At 35.5% G+C, this 26,159-nt stretch overlaps 1 protein-coding gene across 2 annotated transcripts in view; it reads left to right on the plus strand.

The window, feature by feature from the left end:
• LOC149565469 (zinc finger FYVE domain protein) overlaps positions 1-26,159 on the plus strand; it is a 190,501-nt gene that overhangs the window by 62,079 nt on the left and 102,263 nt on the right. For both annotated transcript variants that reach the window (XM_089819008.1, XM_089819006.1), the window contains exons 7-11: positions 1,477-1,654; positions 1,980-2,413; positions 18,131-18,254; positions 25,826-25,924; positions 26,010-26,081. In XM_089819008.1, coding sequence (XP_089675134.1) covers positions 1,477-1,654; positions 1,980-2,413; positions 18,131-18,254; positions 25,826-25,924; positions 26,010-26,081 — 907 coding nt within the window. The remainder of the gene's footprint in view (positions 1-1,476; positions 1,655-1,979; positions 2,414-18,130; positions 18,255-25,825; positions 25,925-26,009; positions 26,082-26,159) is intronic.

Below are 26,159 nucleotides of genomic sequence, written 5' to 3' on the forward strand. Positions count from 1 at the left end.
TTATGTATGTTAGATTTTATTTGATGATGTTACAATGCGTTTAAGCTATATTCAATAAAGGGTGCATAAAATAAGTTTTAAATTGTTCAAATCTCTAAATTTCAAGGTTTTTTTTAATTTGCCAATTCATAGCCCATTCGATTCCGATTCATGGCCGATTAGCAATTCGATTTGGCCTGGCTGATTCTGATCCAATTCCAATTCTCGTTACTTTGTTTAGACTTTAGAGCACTCTTGTCAAGACAATGATATTTAAATATTGCCATCCTCTGTTGCTTTCAGGTGTTGTAGTTGCAGCCATTGAACCTTTGATTGCCTTCCAACATAATGTTGGTCAAAGATGCCACCATGAATATTGAGATTGGTGGTCAGCTCCGTGAAGGCACAAAAACCAAGGCCAAAGATATTGTCAACGGGGACCCAAAATAAATTTAGATGCAAAAGTGAAGGTTGTGAAACCCTAGGCCGTATTGCAGTAAACTTCTAGAAAAAATTGACAGGATAAAGTACGTTGTTTACTTAAAAAAAGATTAACATCGCTAGATACGGAATGCATGAAAATCTGAAACAATTCTAGATAATTGGCAGATCTGAATAATCTGCAAATTTTTTTTAGCCGTTGACATAGCTACTGAAACCATGCAAGCATCACAGGCTGCATCTTTAAAATTGCACACACAAATGCAGAAAAAGCATGGTCAAAAAAATCGGAAATAAATCGCAGGAGAGGCGAAAAAGCACCCAAAAACATTGGTGAGTCATAAACACCTTAAATAAACTCACACAGATTTGTGAGTGGCCATGCTGAAAAAGCCTCGTCGTGTGTGTGATAAAAAAATAATCTGCTAAAAAGCTGTGCCAAAAATCACCGTGGGGTGGTAGAATGGGAAATATCACATGAGATACAGATTTCGGTGGGCATACAGATGCAAATAAATTGCATAAAATAACGAATCGTAGGCATAAATGGATTGCGCATGGAAAATGCAAGAAAATCGTAGCAAATACAAATGCATGGGAGAACAGATCTGTGAAAAGCTGTGGGAAAAATGAGAAGCCCTAGACAGGTTTAACATCACTAATCTGCTTTACGGGAAAATGTTTTCTTTGAGAAAACAATCCCCTTAAAAGCTCAGCCAGTTCTGAGACAATGAAAAACTGAAAAATATAATTGTATTAACAAAATACCAAGATTATATAGAGTTTACAAACACTATTAAAAGCATTAACATAAAAGCAAATGCGCCTTCATAAAGACAACTTAAAATACAATTAGAAAAACAGAGTCTAAATGACCATTAACTAAACAGTCCAAAGATAGATGACTGACTTAACTGATTAAATTTTTAAAATATTCTAAGACTCAATAATCCAAAATCATGGCATTTCTTGTAGATTTTGTTTGGACTATTCTTATTGTGTTGATTGGAGTATGGCTTGCAATATCTCATTGTGTATTTGTTGGGAGATATTTAGATTGCAGGATGTTGAACTGCTTCATATGCACTATGGCCTACAGTGTGCTGTTCTTGCTTTGGGGATCATGGAGAGAAGTATGTCAGATGATGGTATTGAAGCAAATGATCAGGTGGCATTGTGGTTTTTGAAAGAACTTCGGGATCATTTAGAGGCAGTTGGGAGTCCTCCACGAAAGGTATGTTTTTTTCCCCTAATTTATGTTCTTTTTGTGGATACTAAGATCTGTCAATTGCAGTTCCCCTAGCACTATATATAATTTGCCTTTTCTTAATGGAAATATTTACAAATTTGGCATGGCATTAACATGCAGCAATTTTGTTTTGGATTCCATCTACTTACAATATGTTTATACCATGCATAAGTTTTGGTTACGTAGAATAGACATATGGCAATTATAGGAATATTATCTTTGTTTCTATTTTGGGAAATATCTTTTGTTTAGAATAAATGTCATGGATTTGATTCATTTATTTGTTGTGATAAATTTTCACTCGTTGCAGCTGTGGATGATGAACATCATTATTTCACTTCTTCATATGGATGACATTTCTATAAATACAAACCAATCTCAATTATCTGACCTACATGCAAGAATTTCAAGTGCATCTGCCAGGGAGGAATTTGCCATGCCGAGCCCAAATAAACATGAAGATCAATCAGTTGTTGCAGTGATTGGATTTATCCTTAAGTTGTTGTATCGTTGCTTACCTTCTGCCGCGGTTGAACTTGAACTCAAGCCATCGTGGAGTGCAGTTGCAGGGGGAGCCGGTAAGCAGGCATGGGAATGGAGGGCTTCCACTGTGAAACAGTTTGTTGAGGATTGGGAATGGCGCCTCTCAGTTTTGAAGCGTTTGCTGCCTTCTCCTGAACGACAGTGGAATTGGAAAGAAGCTCTGGCAATATTGCGTGCAGCACCTTCAACATTGTTAAATTTGTAAGTAATTAGACTCAATCACTGTTTCAACTTTTTGTATGCCTTGAATTTAGGTATTACTATTGCAAATACTTGTTTTGGTGACAATGATATATCTCAGGATGTTTTATGCCAACTAATCCAGTGATTTTTTTTTCGGACTTAATATGCCAGTTTTCACTTTTTACCCCTATTGGGAGAGTTATAAACCTTTGTTAAAATTTACTTTATCACAACTGTTATGCCCTACTTGAAATATTTTTAAAGTTGGCACCCTTAAAGAAAAAACTAAATACCATGCTAACTTTATATGTTGTAGGTACTACTTGCACAAGTTAACTACTTTGGATAAAATTGTGACAGTGACAACTAACCAGATAATAGCTTGCATCTGTGGGCCTTGCTAATGGAGAGCACGTTTTGACAACCACCAACTATAAGGATTAGTTATACTAAACCCATATGAATGTTTGCTGTGTACATGTTTTGCATCTTGTACTTACCTTGTGAGTTTGGCCTCTGATAAGGATTTGTTCATGTATCTTGCTGGTCCTGCAAGGGCCTTGATGGACCCCTCAACCTAATTTTTTTCCCCCAACCCTGAATTTGAACTCAAAACAACATGAAACATAAAAACAAACAGATTTACCTTATTTTGAAAACGAAGTACACAAACAAAATAAAGCTGAAGATAACTGAAAGTTCCAAGCAAGTTGGATTTTTTTTATTATGCATTTCCAGGAGTCTATCTGCAGCCACGGAGATTGTTAAGAAAGATTCTTGGAATGGAGGTAAGCCTTTTTGGTTTTCTTTTACTTTTTCATCTCCATAAAAATTCTATTGCTTTGTCTCCTTTCTTTTTTACTTTTACATTTCAGTGTTACAGATCTGGAAAATTGTTTGAGTTGTGATATTAATATATTTTTGGTTTTCATCTGTTTGTAATGTGTTGCTTTCCAAACTTGTTGCATTAGGAATTAAAATGGCAGCTAGTTGTAGCTTCATGGGCCAACCTTTCTTGAAAACAGACCCAAATTCATCATTGTGAAAAATTGCTGTCACAATCTAACAGTTTTTAGGTGTCGAGAGTTATGTGTGGATTTGCAATGGGAGTAGTGTCAAATATACAAGCTCATACATTTGAATGAAATATGTGTGGTATTCCTTGCTTGAGTATAAAATCTTGCCAATTAAGGAAGTTACACTTGTCAAAATTTTTAGTTGTGGACGATATCAGAGAGTTGGAGCAAGCAAAGAAAGAAATCACCATCAGAACAATTGACAACTCATTATTTTGTAAGAGATGATTGTGATCAAGGACCCCTATTTCTCCATCTAAAAATATTCTTGAAGTTATGGTAGAGACCTGACCAATTTTGGTCACATGAACAAGGGTTTGCTTCATATAAGAGAATGAAGGGGCCACGAGAAATACATTTCAAAATGAACTGTGAGAGATTGCCACTTGACACATTGCAAGATGTTGTTAAGCAACCATATTGCCGAGGGAGAGTTAATGAGGCTCGAAAAGGGCACACAGATCTAAATTTAGAGAGTGCATGACATCTTATTGACAAATCAAGTGAGAATCGCATAGGATTCATTACTCTCATCAGGGGTTTAGAGATTGAGCGAGGAGTCTTCATTGTTTACAGTGGATGGAAGCACGACAAAATTAGGACCCTAATTAGTGTGATTGGAAAACCCTCTAAAGGACAATGCTTTTGAAAGCCATGTATTGTGAGTAGATGAAGGATGAAATATCTATTGTTGACATTTTCATGAAAGCCATAAGTGGGTCTAATAAGTTTAGAGAGAGACTGTGGCATCTTATTGCCAAATTAAGTGACAATTGCATAGGATTCATTTAATCTCATTAGGGATTCAGGTATTGAGAGAGGGGTCTTTGTTGTTTATGATGGATGGAAGCATGACAAAAATAGGACCCTAACTAGTGTGATGGAAAGTCCTTTAAAGAAAAATGCTTTTGAAAGCCATGTATTGTGAGTAGATGATGGATGAAATATTTATTGCTGACATCTTCAGACAAGCTAGTAAGTGGGTCTAATAACTTTGTCCATGTCATAATGGACAATACGAAATTGTAGAATGACTAGTTTGTTGGTTGAGGAACATTATTCGCATATATTTTGAACACCTCATCTTGCTTACTTTGTACAAAAGATAAACAACAAAAGTAATTGGATTAGACAAGTGCATGTTAAGGTCAAAGAGAGTCAAATGTTTGCAACCAACCATTATGTCATGTTGATGTGTGTTTTATGACCTACCAACAGTAGAATAAAATATTGAAGTATCGTATCTTCTCTTGATCAAAATAACATGTGTGCAAAGATTGCAAGTATGATCACATGGGTAATCTCCACCATTCCTTCTTTGATTGGATACCCTCAATGGTCATGTGATATGTTGGTATCACAAGGGGCCTTACATTATATTTGTTACATCCCAAATTTTGCTACATTTAAAAATAATTTTCTAGTTGTTGGAAATTCATGTGAAGTTAGTTGTTCAGTAAATTTGTCAAAATAATTGTTCATGTGAAGTTGATCTATCGGCATCCACACCACAAAAGCAAGGGAGCCAAAAACCTTCAGGTGACTGATTCTGGGCTTGTGACCTGATTAAGTCTCTTCTTGAGTTTTACCTTTGACTGCTACTGTGGAAGATCAGTTCAACAGATAAACTGCAGTGTTAACTGCTTTAGCCCAAAATTGCTTCGGAACTTGTCTATGTTCAAGCATGGATTGAGCCATCTTGGTGATTGCCCGGTTTCGACGTTCAACTACACTGTTCTAGTTGTTGTGTGTGGGGTGTGGTTAACTGGCGTTTGATGCCATGTGTATCCAAGAAGCTAGAGAAAACATTAGAGCAAAATTCCCCCCCCATTATCTGATCTAAGAGTAATAATAGATTTTCCAGACTCTTTTTCAACTAAAGATTTAAACTTCTGAAATACATGAAATGCATTTGATTTTTGTTTAAGGGAATACATCCACATTTTTCTACTGAAATCATCAACAAACAACAAAAAATACCTGGACCCAAGAACAAAAAGAGTGGCCATAGAGCCATAGATATCAGCATGAACAAGCTAAAGTACTTGAGAAGCGCCATGAATTGCCACTAGTGAAAGGTGTACAATGTTGCTTCTCAACGTAACATGCATCACAAACCCCAAGCTCTTGAGTCTGAATCTTTGGCAATCCAAGAGCAAGCTCATCATGAGCAAGTTGTGAGAGATAATGCACATTTAAGTGCCCATATCGCTGATGCCAAAGTGTGCTAACAAAAGACCACCGAGTAGCCATAGCTAAGTCCCAAGAATCACCAGAATCAATAAGTCTGAAAAGACTATGATCCTCAAAACCCACCATAATGGTAGACTAAGTTGCCCTATCAGTGATGGTGCATTGATGTGACTGAAGGTGACATTCAAGTGTGGAGAGTGTCGCAGCAACTAACTGACTGAGAGTAGATTTAGTTCCATCCCTGGAATGTAGTACACATCGAGGAAAATGTGATTCCTCCTAGCAAACTGAATCTGAATGTTGCCTTTGCCAACGATCGTGTACTCTTCTCCACCACCAAAAATAATAAAGTTTGAATAAGGTTGGTAGTTAGTAAACCAGTCTTTGCGGTGAGTGAAATGATGAGAGGCCCCTGAATCAATGTACTAGGCCGATGACTTTACATGATCTGCAAGTCTTTTAGCCATGAAGGCATAAAAGGTAGATTCTACCTGCTCAGTGTGCTCAGTACTGTTCGCTTTGGGCTACGAACCTAATTGCTTAGATTGTGCAACTAAGTGTTTCCAACATTCAATGTTCATGTGACCAAACTTGTGACAATAGTTGCATTGAATATTCTTCTTCTGGGAGCCATTTGATGCTGGAGGAAGACTTCTGCTGAAAGTTGCCTTTATCCTTTTAAAAGGATTTAGCAACAAAGGCTTGTTCTGTGGAGGTGGAGGTGGAGCTAGTACTGAACTGTTGTTTCCATCAATCTCACTGAAGCAGAAGAGTGCAGAGATCAATGAACTTCATATCAACACAAGAAAACATAATGTTGAGTCTCGATAAAATGCTCATAGGACTTTGGTAAACTCCGAAGAGTGATAAGCACAATGTCCTCTTCCTCCATCTTGCGACTGATGGCAAGCAATTGATCACGAATTTCCTGAATCCTATTCAGGTGTGCCTTGAGTGAGGTTCGCTCATCCATGACAATAGAAAACAATGTTCTTCAAAAAGAAAGCTTTGCTCTTGTCAGAAGTCTCATGAAGTCTTTTGAGATGTGTCTAGATTTCGGTAGTTGTCTTACCGAAAGGAATCTGATACAGCTGATCATCAACCATGGATAACTTGAGAAGCATCACTTCCTCCCGTTTATTCAGATCCCATGTATCTTGATCACAACCAAGAGTTGTCGGACATTTTGTAACAACTAGAACAAGTTGACGGTGTTTTGATATTCAAAAATTGTGATGATTCGCTGCTTCCAAGTGCCATAATTTTGACCATTGAATTAGGAATTGTGCTTGAGCAGAATGTTTTTCAGAGATGCCATGGCACATTTTTCAATGAAATAATGTGAAAATCTGTGAAAGCACGTTCTTCGAGGCTAAAAATGGAAGACCCAAAAAATTTGAAGAGTGACCCAATGGAGAGCTTGAAAAACCCAAAAGGATTATGTTGTCTGTTTCTGGATCCGTTAGCTCAAAAATCGATGCACAAAAATTGAGGCACCTAGAAAAACGGACCACCCCGTTGGGCTCTTGAAAAACCCACCAAGAATCTGAAATCAAAATAATTTTTCGAGCTTAGAAATTAGGCTTTTGAAGAAAACCCTAGTTGACTGCAAAATGAGGTCCAATAATGTCGGATTTGGACGAAATTCGTAGACGTCAACTAACAGATAGGCAGATTTGAAACGTGATAGGCTGTGTGAAGGGTGCGATTTTATTTGGTAAAAAAAATGGAGAAATGCAGAGTTGCGAGCTGCCTTATACTAGCAAAAAATGACGCCAAAGTTCGGCACACACAGGAACAAACACTAGTTCGGTACACATGAACAGATACGATTCGGAGAAAATCGCTTAGGGGTAGAGATTATATGCATTTTTTTCCAATCGTGAGTGGAGAAAATCGCACGGGATGCAGTCAAATGGCCAAAACTTTGCGTCCACGAACCACGAACCAGGGATCAGTTGATTTGCATACAAATTTGGTGATTTGTTTCACTGAAAACCCTAGTTGAATCTATTACTGGTGCGGTTGCAAATCTCCAAGATTCGAACACATGATCCAAAAAAAGGGAAACCCTAGATGGGTTTTTTGTTGTGAAAGAGCAGAAATAATTAGGAAAATTCTTAACAAATAATTTCAATAGAAATTATAGATTGTTCAAAAAAATTTGAAGCATTGGCTCTGATACCATATTACGAAGTAAATGGTAGATACTTGCTAGTTATTAACAAAGACCAAAAGGTCATTATATACAAAAGAATAAAAGATGTTTCCTTAGGAAACAATCGTAAAGAATAGAAACATTCAATTCTAGCTGAGAAAGCTAAAATAGGTATAGCTAACTAAAGCTAACTAGATATTTACAATAGATTACCATTAACTAATAATAGACGATTATCTATCATTATAATAGATCTATTGGTAAAGTTGTTGAGATATTTTTATTCTTGTGAAATGAAATTTCGGTTATTAGTTATTGCTTCATGTGACATGTTAGCCATTATGATGGGAATTGGAAAATGAATATCTTAGAAATTGGAAATGATTATGTGATATTTTATTATTATTTTAAATTATGGAAATATGTTATCACTCAGAACAATTTCCATTTTGTAGGAGCACGATGAGGAGAAGAATTGTTGCCAAAATGGGAGTTAGGAATGGAACTCCTGAATCCACCATCAACCATCAGGTATGAAATCTAACCACCTGGACCAAGGTGAAATGACTAAAGCAAGAAAGTACAAAGGATGACCATGGGCTAACTAGTTAAATGAAAAACATTGTAAAAACTCAAATAAGAAATATTACCTTAATTATATGGATGAATCTCAATGTATCTTGCAAACACTATCACGTTTTAGTATAATAATATTGTGTCTATACTTGTGTGGGAATAAAATGTGTACGTATGTAGACCCACACACGTGTATACAAATATATATATATATATATATATATATATATATGTATATGTATGTATGTATGTATGTATATATGTATATGTATATATATAGATACATATTAAGACTACTCAAACAAACATGAATATAAAGGGGCAACATTAATATACTAAGGCATGATTGAAGATGTTATTGCCAACCTTATTTTTTTATTTCAAACCTTGGCAATGATTTTTCTCATTTATTTAATTGCCTTGAGTGGCCACCATTTATTTCTTTTCCTTTATAAAAATTATGAAATTGGAAGGCTATGTGAACGTTTTTCTTTGCCACCTCAGTCTTTTGTGTAGCTGAGCATGCACACAGGTGACTATTGCTTATCTTGCTGTTCTCCATGGCTGAATTATATACACATTGCTTTCACCACTTGGGCGGCCCTTTTTGATACATTTCGCTACCACAAAATTTCTTTCTTGTTCATACTATATTTTTCTTTGCCCACTCCCAAGTAAGAGGGTGGATCTAGTTGGGTGCTGTCTGAGATTATGTCGAGCTTGTGAACTAATCCACTATTCTTTTTAGGACACAATTTAAAGTTTGAAAGCATAGGCGGGTGCTCCATTCATACTTCTCAAATCAGGCTGATTGAATCAGGTCATGCTTTACATTTACATACAATTTATCATGCTTAAGTCATGCAATCTGAACTTGCTGTTTGCTACTTAGAGCTGACCTCTATATATGTTTTCCATTGAAATTCCAGAATCGGGATGTGTTATTTTGAAGTATTCTTTTTATACTATAAACTTGTTACAAGAAGGTAATTATCAGATTGTCAAAAGGCTTTACTTGTGATAGTATTTGAATTTGAAAACACATGTTTCCGTCATGAGTGCTGACCCATACAGAGATGGGATGCTTCTCTATATGCAAAGCAATAATCAGACTTATGATGCCATAGGGCAGAGCTGGCATGAAAAATGGCAAATGTATAAGTACTCTTTGAAACAGATATCATTTAATGAACCTCCCTGGTAAACATCCATGAGGACCAGCATGGTTGAGATGAAGGGAGAGAATGGAATAATCCTGCAATGAAAGGAAATTATAATCAGTAATAACATTCAATTACTGTAACTAAGTTAGCTCATGGTAATCCTTAGTATAAATACTTGTTGTCAAGTCGAGTAGTGGGTGATCGGGCATCTAAATTTCCCATCTAAAATTCTTGGCCAAGGTCGTTAATGGCATGATTGCCACTGTGATCACCATAGCTCATAGTACTAGTAGTTGTTAGATAGGCTTATTGGAAAGTGTACACGACTTCGTCAGTTGACTAGTCGATACTCTAACACCAAGATGCTTAGTGGTTGGATAGGGGTGTCCCAAGCCAACTCCCAGTGTAGGGAGAGCATTTCTCAATGGAGATTGTGTGGGGATGCTAAAGGTTTGTAGTTGGGAGGTTAAGCCCATGGCAGTGTTTCTCCTCTCTTCCAGATGCCAAGGCTTGCAAAACATTGGGTCATTATCTGCTTATTCTTTGGTAACCTTTTCATGTTTTTCGCATTTCATTTGATGAATATGTTGCTATCATGTATTTTGAATATTTTCCTAAAGTCAAGAAATTAGTTTATGAAATGTCAGTGGAATGGTAGTTATTAACTGAATGTTATGTGAATCTAATAGTTGAAATGGTAGTTAGTTTCTAGCATAATAACAAGACTTGCCATGAGTCGGGCGAGTTGTCCAAGTCAGCGAGTCAAGTCACCTTAGCCGGGTCAAAATGATCTGTGACCCTAGCTCGGCGGGTCAACTGAGTTGACTCGCCTGACTTGGCTGACTCGGCTGACTCGCCTAGGTGACTTGGCTAACTCATCTGACTCGGCTGATTTTCAATTTTTTTGCCTTTCTAGTTACGTACTCGATGTATGTTATGTGACCAAATTACCTTCTATTTTATGATGTTATTGTATCTTTAATCTTTATTCAATAATGGGTGGTGCATGGGGAATTAATTTAAATACAAAAACATCTCTAAATTTCAAGGGGGTTTATCACTTTGCCGAGTCACAGGTGAGTCTGAGCCAAGTCACTAGTAGAGTTATCCTTGCCGAGTCCGAGCTGGGTCCGAGTCTTGTTAGTTTGGTTTCTAGTCATTTGGAAATGTAAATTATAGTTATCTCGTATTTTCCCTTCATGTGAAAGAATAGAATAATTGATTTGATGTATCTCTTTTCATTTGGTTAAGATTGCTGCTTTTTCCTTTAGTTAATCGGTTTATTAAACTTGCAAATTTTTAGCATGTTACAATAGTCTTCAAGATGACTTCAAACAATACTAGATATGGGAGCTTTTAAATGATATTGTAATAAGAATACTTTTAGGGGTTTTCAACAAACATGCAAAAGTAAAAGAGAGTAGGGTTGAAGAATTCTTTTCTACCCCTAAGAGTTTTAAAGATGAACATTGCTACAATGATGTCTACTGAACTTTGTTTCACCAAATTCACAACTATGCAAAGTTGGTGTAATCTACAATTGCTGTGCAAAGGATTTTCACATGTTGATCAATACCATCATAACAAATAATATGCATCAACAATAGTAGTATCCACATAAAGGCCAATAACCAACATTACATTGGGCTAAAGATTCACTTAAGAACAAAAATTATGAGCAAAGCAACTTTGCCCCAACAATATTATCAATCACATTTATTTAAGTACTTGAATGCAATTTCTAAACTAAATTTGGGAACTAAGAGAACATGCAAACACTAAGATAAGCGATCACCAAACTACAACGACAACTTTAGCATCTTAGTAGTTCATAAGCAACAATCATCAAATTTCATCCTTTACAATTGAGAAAGAGGCCTTTATATAGGTCCTTAATTACAATGAGTGGCTTGAATTGAAAGAAAATCGATGAACCAAATTGTGCCACCTCAACCCTAATTAGGGTTAGGGAAAGAAAAATAATCTGTAAACTTAATGCATAGGTCCAAATAGACTAATCAATTGAAAACTACTTTGTTAGCAGGGTAATAAATGCCCAGTATGCTGTAATAACCCTGTTGGTTATAACCTTGTCAAACAATTTCTTTTCTATTTAGATGTCTGACATTTTGTCAAACACTTTTCCATCAATCTTAATAGCCCAGAAATGAGTTATAACCAATCCAACCCTATGCAGATAATTTGCAAAATGTATATATCTTCCTTTTGACTTTTACTTATTGATATTTCACAAACATGTATAAATGTGAATGAGAGCTATGCTAAATTTGAACGAGCTAAAGACAAAGGAATGAACAATTAGCAAATTCTTATTCAAATTTCACTACCACATGTACAAGGAAATTGGAGTGACCTGAATATGTAATCATGGACTTGTAAACAATGGTGTCTATTTTCAAATCGCAGCATAAGGAAAGTTGCAGATAACTGTATGTCAAGGACTTCACTGAACTACCCAGGTTAGCGTCCAATAATGCCAAACTGAAATGCTGCCCAAATGTATTGCAAGAGTTGACAAAGGTGACCAAAAATGGTGTCTACAGGTGCTGAATTCACACTCCCAGAATTTGCAGTACATGCACTTTATTCCCATGCTGACCAGGGACTTCCTAGACGCCCAGAATAGCATCAGAGATATAATAGACCCACAGTGGTAGTTTCCGATCACACAATATCTTGGCAAAACCACATGATGTGCAGTCCCTGAATGCAGATAATCAGTCACCAAAGAAATGCCAATTTTCTGGGAAACATTAATGCCAACAATGCAGATCCACACTATTTTTCTGAACACAAATATTGCCTTCTTAGCATATTGAAAGAAGACACCCTAAATCAGAGTTAATAGATGATTCATTTCAACATACATAAGCATTGAACTGAATGCAACTTCCAATATCGAACCTTCAACATTTATCACTTCTCAGCCACAGTGGTAAATAGTAGAGAAGTTAGGCAATCTTAGCTATACCTCAGAAGATAAATTGCAAATGCAATTCTCAGAATCTCCAAACCCTTATACTTCAGCAAGGGCAATAAAAATCAGAACCTCAGAAAAAGCCACAAAGGCATCAAAAGCAAATAAAATAATCAAGCATGCTTTTTCCAATGAAATGAGCCTATATTTATAACCTCCAGTTTTTTTTTGTTGCCAAAATGTAACTTAACTCAAGAAGCTTCACCACGCAACATTAATTAGAAGCTTCCACTAGATTCTCTCACTTGGCTTAACTAATTAATAAATGACACTTTCCAATGATAACTCAACTCTCAACTTAAGTGAATTATAAAGTTAAATTATAACTTTATAATAAGCCATTTAATAATTAATAATAATTTGGCCACTAGAAATATAATAACTCCCAAAATACTCATGATTTAAATATGCTGTCTGAAATAGGAGTGATACCTATTATTTCTCCATGTGACCAAATGCACTTTCGAAAAATAGAAAGGGTCCATCTCGATCAACACCAACTTACCACAAATAGTAAGTACACAAAACTAAGTCCGATTTGAGCCAAACAAAGACCACCCTGTAGCTTATTGAGATGTGGAGAAGACAAGACCCTCCCAAGCCAAGCCACTGCCATAGAAGACCCTCCATCCCCACTAATTAGCGTACGAGGATCACAATAATAGGCTAATCCCGGAAACTCTAATGTTGACAAAATTGGGGACATTACATATGCTAGCCATTTCAAAAGGAGAGTAGGGTGACATGGATGCTTAGTATGCATTAAATGCTTTTGTTAAGAATAAATAGCCTATACTTGATTTTGTTTCTTGAATGCTTAGAATTTAGACAGCATTGTCACTAACTCAATCTCTTGTTACATTTACATAATTGTGTTGATTATTTGTTGAATACCAAAACTAGCATCTCTCGTTACACTTGCTCAAATTGTTCCCGCAATTTGGCAATGAGTCTAATGTTGTGTGAATGATATACAAGAATATGGAAATAGTTCTTAAAGTCATCTTTCGTAAAGAAATTTAACCAAAAGTAGTCCACCTTACTTCTGACATTATCTACAGTTATATTATTCTTGACTAATCTCAATGTTGTTAAGGTTGGAACTGTGTTAGAGATCCCTTGTTGAATGTTTTTGGCAACCTTTCTCAATCGAGTGGATTCCTCACTAGAATTCTCAAACATCTCCTTTGCCATGACTACCATGTTGTACCAACGGGTGAAAACATATATCTCTCCTTCCCTATCACTCCACCATCAGCCTCTGCTCATACCATGCTCCATACTTCTCTATCAACTTCATTACCTCGATTGATAGCCTCATGTGTAATGTACCTTGTAGAGTGCACATGGAAAAAGCATCATTGACTCTCATGAAGTCATCCCTAGCATAGAACTGTAATTGAGGGGTAGTACTCATGCACTTTCAAACTGTGTGAACCACTTCCTATTGCCCCTTTGCATCTTAATCCATCATACCTCATCATTTGTGCTAGCATATTAATGACATAGGAGCTCATGTAGAATTCTCCCGATTGCTCTAGATTCCCAAGTTCTTCATTCAGGTTGTCATTGATCATTCCAACCCAATCCATATCATTAAATCCCTAGATCACTTGTTGAACAAAATACCACATCCATGGTTCAAATGCGTAGGACTTTGGGGATCGTAAATATCCTCCTCAGCATCATGACCAAATCACTATACTGTTGTTGGAGGTCTAACTAGATAGTTGTTTGGGGATTAGTGAGCCCTATTCATCTGTAGCCTCTTATGATTGATCACCGTATCACAATGGTCAATCTAGACAATATATATTTTGAGGGCCCACAACTTTGACTTCAACACTATTGATTTGTACATTAGGAGTCCAAATCCTTTCTAAATCGCTTGTGGAAAAAGGTTTGCCATTATTTTACCATCTGGATCTCTAATTGTTGACTTTAGAATTGTAATGTCTCAATAACTCTACGATCAACTCTGTATGCTAGAAGACCAAAAGGAATCCAATTGTAGCCACAATCACACTTTTGACAATTGAACCAAGTATGTGGGATTGTGGTCTTTATACTAAGTATGTGGGATCATGATCTTTATAATTGAACATTCTCTTTTTGAATTCACCCATGTCCAAATCTCCCAAATTTGTGTCCCATACAATTATCCACTTTGATACAATGATTCTGGATAAAATCAACTTTGTTCATTTTTTATCAAGGCCGATTTGGAGGAACTTGCTCCTTTGAGCTCCACCAATTCTCCTTCCAGTAAAACAAAATAAGCAACATAAGAACATTGGAAGGATAAAAACTAGATTAAATTTCTCCCCTTATAGAACAAATAAACTTGGAAATTTAGTAGAGAATTCCCTCCATTTCTATAAATAAATTCTCTTAAAAAGCCTATGCCTTTTCTTCGATTTCTCAAACTTTGCTAAATTATTCCTTTTATGAGATTCACAACCTCTTCTTTGATTCTCGTGATTAGTGCAACTTCACCTCTTTAGAAATAGATTCTCTCTCTCTCTCTCTCTCTCCAAAACTTGCATGCTATTTTTTGCAAGCCTCTTCACAAATTCTTTAGAACTGTCACCTTTGCTCGTTCTCTGATTTTCCAATGTGATAATTAAATGAAAATTCATTTCATTATATAGAAATGTGACACACAAGCTGCTAAATTGTTGATGAGTTAATTTTTGGTGACTACATTAAATTTACTTCAATGTTGCCATTCTGTGAGAAATTCCTTACAAAGACTACCACTTGTCTCCAGGTTTCATCCATGGGTGCACTCAAAGGGTTGGCTTTTCGAAAATTAAATATTTCCAATATCCAATTAAATGTGATTTTTTAATTGTCATCAACTAAGTTTGGTTTATATGGAGGCTATCTAATAGATGACAATGAATGTTGAGCAAATGGTCTTAAATGACACCTTATGGAATTGTGAGAAATATATTCTAGTTTAATGCAACCCATTATTAATACGTTCCCTTACTAACATAGATAAACTATGTTTGGGAGAAGTATACAATGACATTGACTCATCGATTGAGAAGATAAAGTTTTTCATAAATGTGAAAAAACAAGAACTCAAAGAGCTTTCCTCAAATATTTGTAGACAATTATTGATGAATTGTGGAACAAAAGGACCAACTCAGCTACATCTTCATGCCTTCCAAAATCCTTTGTTTGTTAAGTAGGGTTGCAGCATACAAAGATGTGGATTAGTAAAGGGTACTAGCTAGCATTTGCTAGATTTTTCCTTGATCATAATGTGGAGGATATAGTTACAAATGAGTTTGGTGACTTAATCCATTGCAATGGCCAAACAATTTATGATCTTTATGATAATGAGAAGTATGTCACAGTATTGCTAAACATTCCAATACTTCTAGCCTCCTGTTATCAATTTCCTAACAACACCAATAGTCATGACTTTTATTAATTACTACTAATTTGGGTACCAACTTTCTCTTATGAAAGCCCATCCTGTTTAGTGGGGTGTATCGCAGCTTGCTCCTTTCATCATGGAATTGAGATCTATATGTTCTTTTCCTTATGAAATGGGCAAATGTGGATAGAAGCATTTGGGTGATGTCAAGGAAGTGGATATAAGTTGGTGCTTTCCTTTTTATTGGGAAACCACACCCTTGGTTTTGTTCAATCATTTGTTGCATGCTATTTGGATTGGAATTTCCCTACTCAATAATGGGTCTGCAACAACTTAAGTGGGAGATGCTTGTTGGGGGTGGGCGAGGCACACCATAGCATCGTTATACCCATTAAAAGAAACTCTTTCATGTGGATTGCCTTAGCCAAGCGTTTTTTCACTTTTTTTTGGAATCTATAAATTTGAATTCTTTTATTATTATTTTTGAAATAATATTTTTGAGCTTGAAGTTTCATGTATAAAATTTTAATTGTTAACTTTCTAACTTTGTCTCAACAAGTTGCCAAGTTCATGTTCATTGAGGTAGAGGAGTTAGTTTATATGCATTCTGACTTGTGTCTAATTCCGCACAATGCGTATTGGTGTGTGCCATGGTAACATGGATTCTTTACAAAATGTGGATTTTTTCCAGAAATAAATGCACTTTTTCCTTTTTTAATTGCAGATTTTACATTGAAAATTGTGCAGTTTTTTTTTTGTCTGAATAAAATTCGCTCCCAATTTTTTTGTAGTTGTGATTACATTTTTCAGAAATTCACTGAGGTTAATAATCTTTTTTGCAGTCCGACAACTGGCACACATGATTGTGACTATATTTATAAAATCATGTGTTTTCTGCAAACTGTGTTGTGTTGGGTTTAGTCGGTTTTATACAGGTGTTTGACTGGATTTTTTTTTACAAAATTGTGGGTTTTATTTTGGTGACTGGGGTTTGATTGAAAATTTGGCAAGGTTTTCAAGAATTTATAGGGTTTCTAGAACAGTGTATTTCATGAGTACAAGCTGCAGAATGTATGGCTTCATTACCCAACTTTATGCTGGAAGGCAGCCAATGTTGATAGGCAAAAATTTTAACGTGTAAGCAACACATGCGCATGATCTTCAATTGTAGATGCCACAATAATGTTGTTCTTGGTATTGACATTCAGCTAGATGTTTTGAGTCAAACCTGGGACAAGCTTGACCAGTGTGATGGAGAAGCTGTCAGCTGATCAAATTATTCGTAACCGATGAAATGCTTTTGGAGATTCAAATAGGCAAAGCCTTGGCGAAGATGTACAGAAGACATAAAAAATTTAGGATCTTTGTGAAGCTTTTGTCAATCATGGTGGATGACAAGTTGTCTCTACATGAGCTCTTGATGAAAATCAAAGCCATTAGTGGCCAATTGTCAAGCCACAGGTCGCAAAATGGAAGAAGAAGATATGGTGGTCATTACATTTAAATTCTTACCACAGGCCTGCTAACGTTTTATTGAGACATCCTCACATGTACCAGTGTTGACTAGAACTTTGAAGAGCTGTGTGATAAGTTCTTATAATGTATCAATATTGTTCTAACTTTCAGAAATATGAAATTTGATATTGTGATTTCATGAATAGTCTAAATTAAATAATGGTGTCTCTTTTTGTCTAATCTTACCTTTACAGAACTTTATCTGAATTTTATCTCTGCCAAACATGATAACAACATGAGCCTTATGACATAGTTTGAGACTGATGTAACATTGGCAGATCAATAGATTACTAGGTTTGCTGTATGCCATTAAAATTATTTTAGTTAGTGCATCATTTTTTGATATGTATAATGTCATATTATTTTTTCCCATTTTCAGAAGGGCTTATTCATGTTGATAATTGTTGAATGATTGGGTCAAGTATTCATATGAGTTGTTCACATTCATCCATCATGTTATTCCATTTTTCCCCTTTAGAAGCACTTAGTACTATGTCAAGTTGTTAAGCTTTGTCCATTGCGAGTTATAACTACAAGTTTATTCTAATGTTCCAAACATTCTGTTTAGAGATATTTAGAGATATTTTGAAAATGTGATTATTAGAGATATATTGCTTGCTGATTGTTAACATAATAATATTTTTTCTCAATTGCATTTATTTTAGGTGCATGCAAAGAGCACAGTATGATATTGGAGAAGAAGCTGTTCATCGTTTTGCATTGCCGCCAGAAGATAAAGTAGCATTGCAACTTGCTGAGTGGGTTGACAGTGCTTTCACAAGGGCATCGGTATGATTCTAAAGCTCTTTGATTCTTCTGTTTTGAAAGAGAAGATCAATTTTGAAGTTCATTTCCTCAACAATGAAACTCTCTAACTAGGAGAATGGCATGTGAGACTTATCCATCATTAGTATGGGTATTCCTCCACTCAATCCATCAGGACAAATATTGCTCATCTTAATGACTTTGAAAGATGAAATTGTAGTTTCGTATGGAAAACTGTCCATATGTAAAGTAGTCAAACTAGAGAGCACATAATGCATGAAGAATGAAGTAAACAACAATGATCGACTTGGAGATCTGAAAAAATGGTCTCCTCAAGCCACTATCTAATGGACTATTACAAGCGTTGCAACTCACACTTCGCTAATGTTGAAACTAGAGCCCATAAATGCATGAAGATAACCAGCAATAAGAAAGAGATAAAACTGAAACAAGGAACACTAGAAATATCCTGGGAAAACCCTTCTAGAATGAAGGGAAAAACCCAACCACACAACAAAACATATCTTTATTGATAATGAAATTCGAGTGTACAATATCCTTTGTATGATGCAAATATATAACAATAGGAGACTCTTCACATGATAACCGAAAGGTCTCTTGAGATTCTTATAACTCCTATAATTAATTATGACTCTTCGAATATTCATGCCTCAATGCATGAGAATGACACATGTCATTTACATTTAATACTACAAATTAAAACTTAAGTGTCTTTTTCTGCTGAACGTAACAATAACGATAATAACGTTCATGTTTCCAGAGATAAAGATCTCTATCGTAGCTACCATCTTCAACAGCTAAGACTACTGCAACCCCTCCGAGACTCAGATTAATGCAACATAAGCTCAGTCTAAGACAATTATTATGAGAGACTCATAGTTTGAAGAAATATAAGCTCAATTCAACCAAATAATTTAGAAAACACTGAGATGGTTTTGTGACAATGACCTCCCTTGGAGCTATTATAAACGAAGTGTTACAAGTTTCCAGGATTTTTTCATTAGCCGAAACTCTTGAATCTTTGATCTTTTGGCATTTTCAATCGCTGCAGACTTTTCCTTTCCCTACTGTCTTTGTCGATTTCAACAATCCTTGGAACTATCTTTGTTAATCTTGCCAAATTTGATGGTAGTCTGGTCTGTCTGAGTGTTTTCAGTGGGATCAGTTCTGTTAGCGATGACTATGTATTATAATGATATCATCAATCGAAATATACTCACCTTTGTTTTTTTCTGATTTCTTGCCCTCTTCAACCATTTTTTTGTGTCATTTTTGCAAAAGAGTCATTAGGAGTGCCTAATGCAAGGGAGATCCTTCATGAGATAAGTTATTTGATTTCACCAAATAAAATAATGCATATCAGATGAGGCCTATTTTGGTGAGTTGTGTGAAAGGAATTGAAGATAACACACCTTATATAACATTGCATTTGTTTCTTCAATGTTTTTTCTCTTAGTTTGCCCTAGAGGCCGGATCCGGATCCGGATCTGTGCCTAGATTCGTCCGGATTCTTCCAAAAAAAATATATTTTTTGCTTTTTTTTTCCAATTTTTTTTAATATATTTTTTTTTTCCGATTATTTTCTTATAACCATAATGACTCTGATGCGTAGATTCATACCAGAATCACAAATTCATACCATGAAATGATTTAGTTTTAGAATTATGTATATTTCTCTCATTTTTAAGTACACACACACACACGCACACGCACACGCACACGCACACGCACACACGAATCCTCTATGAGTCATAATTGGGGAAAAAAAAATCATGAATCCACAGATCCGATTCATGAATCGTTAACTAAGGTTTTTCTTGGTTGTATTCAAATGCTGTGAACTATTACTTCAAAAATATTAGGTTAGTACAGGATGATTATGATTAATTAGAATAAGTTGAATTAACATTAATAAGGGACATTCCATCATACTAGAAATTTTACAATTATATAGCTTTGGAACATTTATATTTGTTTTTCAAAGATCTGAACATAAGAATCACAAAGAACCAGCACAATGGCATAATTAAAAATTTCACAGATTCCAACCTTGAGACAGAAGTTAATCTGACATTGGTACTGGCAGCCTTCAGCATTCCAAAAATCAGTCCAGGAACACAAAACTCAAAACCATTTAATCAAATACTTCAAGAAAGTACAGAACAAGCTCAGTATGACTAAAACGATAGCCATTGCTCAGTCTCCCAGCCATGTCCATAGAAGCTTTAAACAAAGGAACATTATGAATTAATACATATAGTTTCATAATATCAAGAAGAGTCAAAGAGACTATGGAACAAAAAGGAACATCACCATGTCCAACAGCCCAAATGAAACTTGTGCAAACAGAAAATTCACTGAGTTAAATCTATGGTACTGGAATGTTATTGAGTTGATTAAAAATAGAAGCAAAGATCCTTTAATGCAGGAGCTCCAGTATTCTGTACTGCATGCTTTTAAGTTTGTATATTGTTTTTGTTGAAGTCTCTTAGTTTGAGAGTTGAGCTCTTTAATCTCTGTATTAATCCTATAGCCATCCCGATCTATGAATCTGAGATGATGTTAATAAATTTCTTAAGATGCCTTATAAATATAAAATCTTTCTCCTGACATACCTAGGTCATGGGGAAAGCTGCTTGTGCAACATATTAATGTGGGGAAACCTGTGAAGTAGTTGGGATGATTTGGGATACCTCTTCTTTTTGTAGAGGATGGATTCACCATATTCTTATTCCCCACTTATGGTCTACTAGATGTTTTTTCAGTTGAGAAGTATTGCCCATTATTTCTTTCAGATGCATTATGGTTTATGCTTTGTCTTCTTATGCACGGGTCTTAGAGCTATGGATATTTGGTTCTGCAGAATTCGTTTTGAGGGATGTATGGCATGTTTATCCCCTTGTGCACTGTGAGTTGTTTCATTGATTTTGAGTTTAAGAGATGATAGTGGGCTGATTTTCCATTTTAAGAATGGATGTTTGTTGCAGTTGTTATTTGCGTTTGGGAATTTTAGGTTGTTTCCCTTAGTTTTGTTTCTCTTCCTGAATGTTTGAATTTGCATGAAATTGGTTTTGAGGTTTGCTTGGAGCTGAATTGATCACTAGTTTGTGGTCAAATGTTGTCACTTCATTTTGGTTGATGTCATGGAGGTTCTTTTATCTTTTTCTTGTGTTAAATGTTGAGAACTTGGGAGAGCTATGGAGACTTGTGGTGAGAGTTGTACTTGCAGGTTACTGATTTACAAGATTTGCATATCCTTGTGAATGTTTCTTGTGGATCTTTAGATGTCTTGATCATGTTCAGTTTTGGCATTATTTATGCAATTGGAGTTCCTCGGTGCAGATGTTCTTTAGTGAATGTTTGGCATTTGGAGCTTATGATTGTATGTTTATGGATTGTATATGTTGATGCATGAGGTTCATTTCATATTTTTGTATACCTAAGGGGTATGGATAGATGAATGTGTTAGCACTTGCTGTGGGTGCTATTTTAGCTGTGGATACTATTTATTGGCAGCAGCTATGCATTTTGTTATTAAGTTATTGTGTTTGGCATATTGGTTGAGGCAGGACTCATGCTTTGTTGCATAGTATTCAAAATTCGGACATCCAAATTAAAACCCACCATCAACCTCTCACATGCCACTGATATCTTCATCTAGGCGCTTCATCAATTTAATTACAGAAGTACTTCTACAACCGTTCACATCATCCCTCAAAGGATGCAACATTATTACTTAGCATTCTATTATTTAATGACTACTTCGTATTTCCTTGCAACATGCCTTTATTATGCATTAAGGTAAAGGTCATGTCTCCCTTCAGTGGTTAGCTATCAATACTCATCGGTTCTATTCGAATGTCAATCAATACCTCCAATAATCTCAAATGATTAACCCCTATATTATGTCAATCAATGCCTAAAATGATTTCTCAAATAATTAATCCCTTTATTATGAGAGCTAATAGATTTTATAATATCACCAACTTCACCGATAGCTCTGATTTATCTTTCCTCCAAGAGCCCAAATTCCAATTCCTTGCCATCTAGATCTGAAAAACCTTTTAATAACTCTTTCATCGTCTCTCTCAATTTTGCTCCGACTTTTTGAGAAACCATCTACAACTTCATTTTCTTTACACCTCATGAGAAACTTTGAATACCAAAAATTATCCCAAAAGGATATTGATCTTTTCCAAGTGCCAAGCTCCCGATTCTCTTTTCTCTATTTCATTCACAACAATCTATGAGACCCCATCTATATGACATGTTTCCACTTTCAATTTCTTCATCACCAGTATCACTGAAAGAGTCTTCTACATTTCTGCTTCATTGTTTGTTCCCTTACCCAATTTCTTTGCCCCAAGCAATAGTATATTCCCCTTCCAATCTCAGGCCTCACATCTAGCTCTGGACTGGCTTGGGTTACCCAGGGAGGCCCATCAAAATTAGTCTTAACCTATCCTTTCTCTGGAGGTGTACATTTCTCTTGCCATCACCTTATTCATTGGATTAAGTGAATCTTGCTCATTTGTGAGGCTGAATATAACAAGAGGCCAACTATTTTGTATCTTTCTATCTTCTAGACTAAAAGGAAGCTTCAACAAATTTTTCTGTAAAGCTGATTTACTTACTAGTTCGAATATAGCTCTTTCCACCCATTGCAAGAAATGATCCCGTCCTTCTATCTTATCCTAGAAGATGCACCTTCTTCTCTACTTCCAGATCTGCTAGATGACCGGTGATGCATACCAACTCTATTCGAGCTTATTAAGTGTTTTTGGTTAATGGACTCTATTCTTCACTATTGCACATTACACTTTTAAATGTTCCCAGAAAAATTGTTTCTTTTCAATCTATCCCTTGTCAATTTTCTTCCCCGAAATGCTACCCACGCGAATGCACTTGCCTTTGGCTGGCAATCATATTCCAACATAAGATATGTAGTATAAAGAAATTTAGCAAACAAACTAAATTAGCTTAATTAATTTTAACCATAGTTGAAACTTGAAAAAAAAGAATAAAAAAGTGTTAGGGTTTTAAATGTTTAATGCAACATTGCAATATGAGATCTTTGAGAAAACTATGAAAAAATCTAATAAAATTGCTTAAAATTGGTGTTGAATCTTGTTCATTACGCTCTAAAACAGTTTAAAGTTTTAAATGGTAATATAGACTTTCTATAAACCTAGATGTAGCAATGACAAGACAAAATAATTTAAAACAAAAACAAAAACAAATTTGAAAACTTAAATGTGAATCTGGTTTTCTTTCAAAAACTCTTCATATCCACTTCAAATATACCAAAAATTGCTCTAGATCCCTGCAAATTACATTTCAAAACCTTGGAACACTTTTTTTCTCCCCAAACGACACAATAAAACACACAAAAGGAAAAATAATATTGTGTTTAGGCGGCCTTCCCTATTAGGCAATTGTGCCTGATTAATAATAAGCTTACTGCCAATTTATTGTCAATAAGATGCAGATTTATCGGCAATAACAAGTGGTATTTTAGCGCACCAGCATTTATTGCGATAAGTTCACTTATTGCGATAAGTGCAACTATGATTTTATATAATACCCGTCAGTGGTTTTGAATGAGCTTGTTTCTATAAAAGCAAAAATAGGGGTGGTTGTTTAAAGTTGGCTAGTTTGCCATTTTGGTTTTTGGGGTTTAAGATCCTGTGAAGAATGAATTAGCTAAGTTTATTATGCAGCCTCCATTATATTTAGGATCTTGTGTACTAATTTCTTGAGTTTTTTTGGTAAAGATATATTGCCTAGTTGACTCGGCTGACTCATCTGACTCGTCTGATTTTTAATTTTTGTTTTCAAAATCTTCTTAATACATCTGAAGTTTATCTTTGTACTTATGTAATCGATGTATGTTATGTATGTGATCAAATTACCTTCTATTTCATGATGTTGTTGTGTCTTTAAGCTTTATTCAATACTGGGTGCATGGAATTTCTTTAAATCCTAAAAAATCTCTAAATTTCAAGGGGTTTGTCACTTTGCCGAGTCACTGCCGAGTCACAAGCAAGTCCGAGCCAGGTTACGAGTCGAGCTACCCTTGCTGAGTCTGGGCCGGGTCTGAGTCTCGTTACTTTGGTCTAGACTCTAGACTATGCTGTGTATAAAGAATGATTATGTGCAGCTAGGTCTTATAATGTCTTAAGGTTCATTTTCTAAAGGTTGAAGCATTTTGATTGTGGATTGGAGGGCTTGTAGCATCGTTTGCCCTTTTTCTTCCATCTCTGATTCAGTAAGTTGTATTTTTGTTTATTACTCAGCTTTCATAGTAGTTCCATCTTGTGGTTTAAACTTATATTGTCATCTTTAATGTATCAAAATACTTCATCTTCAGTTATTGGACTCTTCCCTTTTTTTTCTGTTTTGATTATAGAATACCCATTAGCTGTTGTCTTGGTAGTGAATGTTGGTTTTGGGTTGAACTTAAGACATGTAATATTGTATCATGAGAATGCTCCATTACCATGCTAAGGGTGCAAATGTCATTAACATTCATCTTCCTTGATCAGTCTTCCTCTGAGATTTTGTGATGGTAAAACATTTACTGGTTTTAATAGAAATTATAGAAGGTGAATTGATAAAAAATAAATCTGATATGCTGAATTTTTAACGTGGATCATCCCCTTTTTAAATTTTAGGGGGTTTTCAATAATTCATTCTTTAAAAAGATACCATTTAAAAAATTTATGCCTCAAATTGTGCACGTTGTCCAATCTTGGAAAAAAGAATGCCTCCAGAAATATTGGTACTATTGTAATTATTTAAAGATATCAGTCAAAGAAATTAAGGCAATAAATGAACTGATATGATAGTCCACTGATTAAAATTATGTTGAATGATTATTGATTTGATAGACTCTGTGTCTACAATGACAAGGCAAATAGAGATGGTTTTACCTTTAGTAGGTTGATCTGTCTGATGAATTACTTCAGTGGGGATCTTTAAATGTGTTCGATGAAATGAAACCTCGCTCCATGCTGTTGGGATGATCAGGATGCTTGGAGTGTCACCCAGATCCCCAAGTATGCATACCTCCAGAACCCTCGTCCTGATATTACAATTAAACATATGATTCCAAGAAATTAGGTCACATATGAACTAAACTGATGGATCACTGATTTTTTTTTTTAATGTTGATACTCACCGATTTGAGAAACTATATACAACAAGCAAACATGATAGTTTGACGGCTTGACCCATCTCATGACTTGTTCGCATGTCAAAATATAACCACTGTGAAGCTTGCATCTTTTAGACACGAAATATCCTGGATGAGATGCAGGAAAAATTGCCAAGAACAATTTCTTTGAGAATTAAAATGAAAATTCTGGATTGGAGATTTCTCTCAAATAAGTGAGCTTGTTTTCTTACCATCTGCAGAGAACTGTAAAAATAGAATGCGGAATAGTTGATATCAACTAATATGTATCTATCATAAAAAGATACTGTTGATGATCTGACAGTAGGGATCTTTAAATGGAAGATTATGAAATAAATATTGTATCTTCTTAAGAATATCTCTTTCCCCTTGTAAACAGGTGGAAGATGCCGTGTCTCGTGTAGCAGAAGGAATGCTAAGTTCAGAAGGTGGCCTTGATTTTGCAACATTCCGTTCTCATTTAGGAACTCGAGCTACAGTAAGTTGCTTCATACTTGTGCCTTTCATTTGCTAAATCTATGTATTGATCTGATATTATTATTGCATGCACATTTATTGCTCAGGTTCTTCTCTGCATTGATGTAGCTGTAACTTCAGCCAGGTCTACAAATATGGCAGCACAGTTATTGGATCAGGTAAACCTTTATCTTTTCTCATGCATTTTGGATGCATGTCTGAGTATATTGTTGGAATGTAACTTCAATCCTGACAAC

This window comes from Cupressus sempervirens, chromosome 3 (genome assembly GCF_028749045.1).
Source record: "Cupressus sempervirens isolate cs-2001-9-10 chromosome 3, ASM2874904v1, whole genome shotgun sequence".
Taxonomy (NCBI): Eukaryota; Viridiplantae; Streptophyta; class Pinopsida; order Cupressales; family Cupressaceae; genus Cupressus; species Cupressus sempervirens.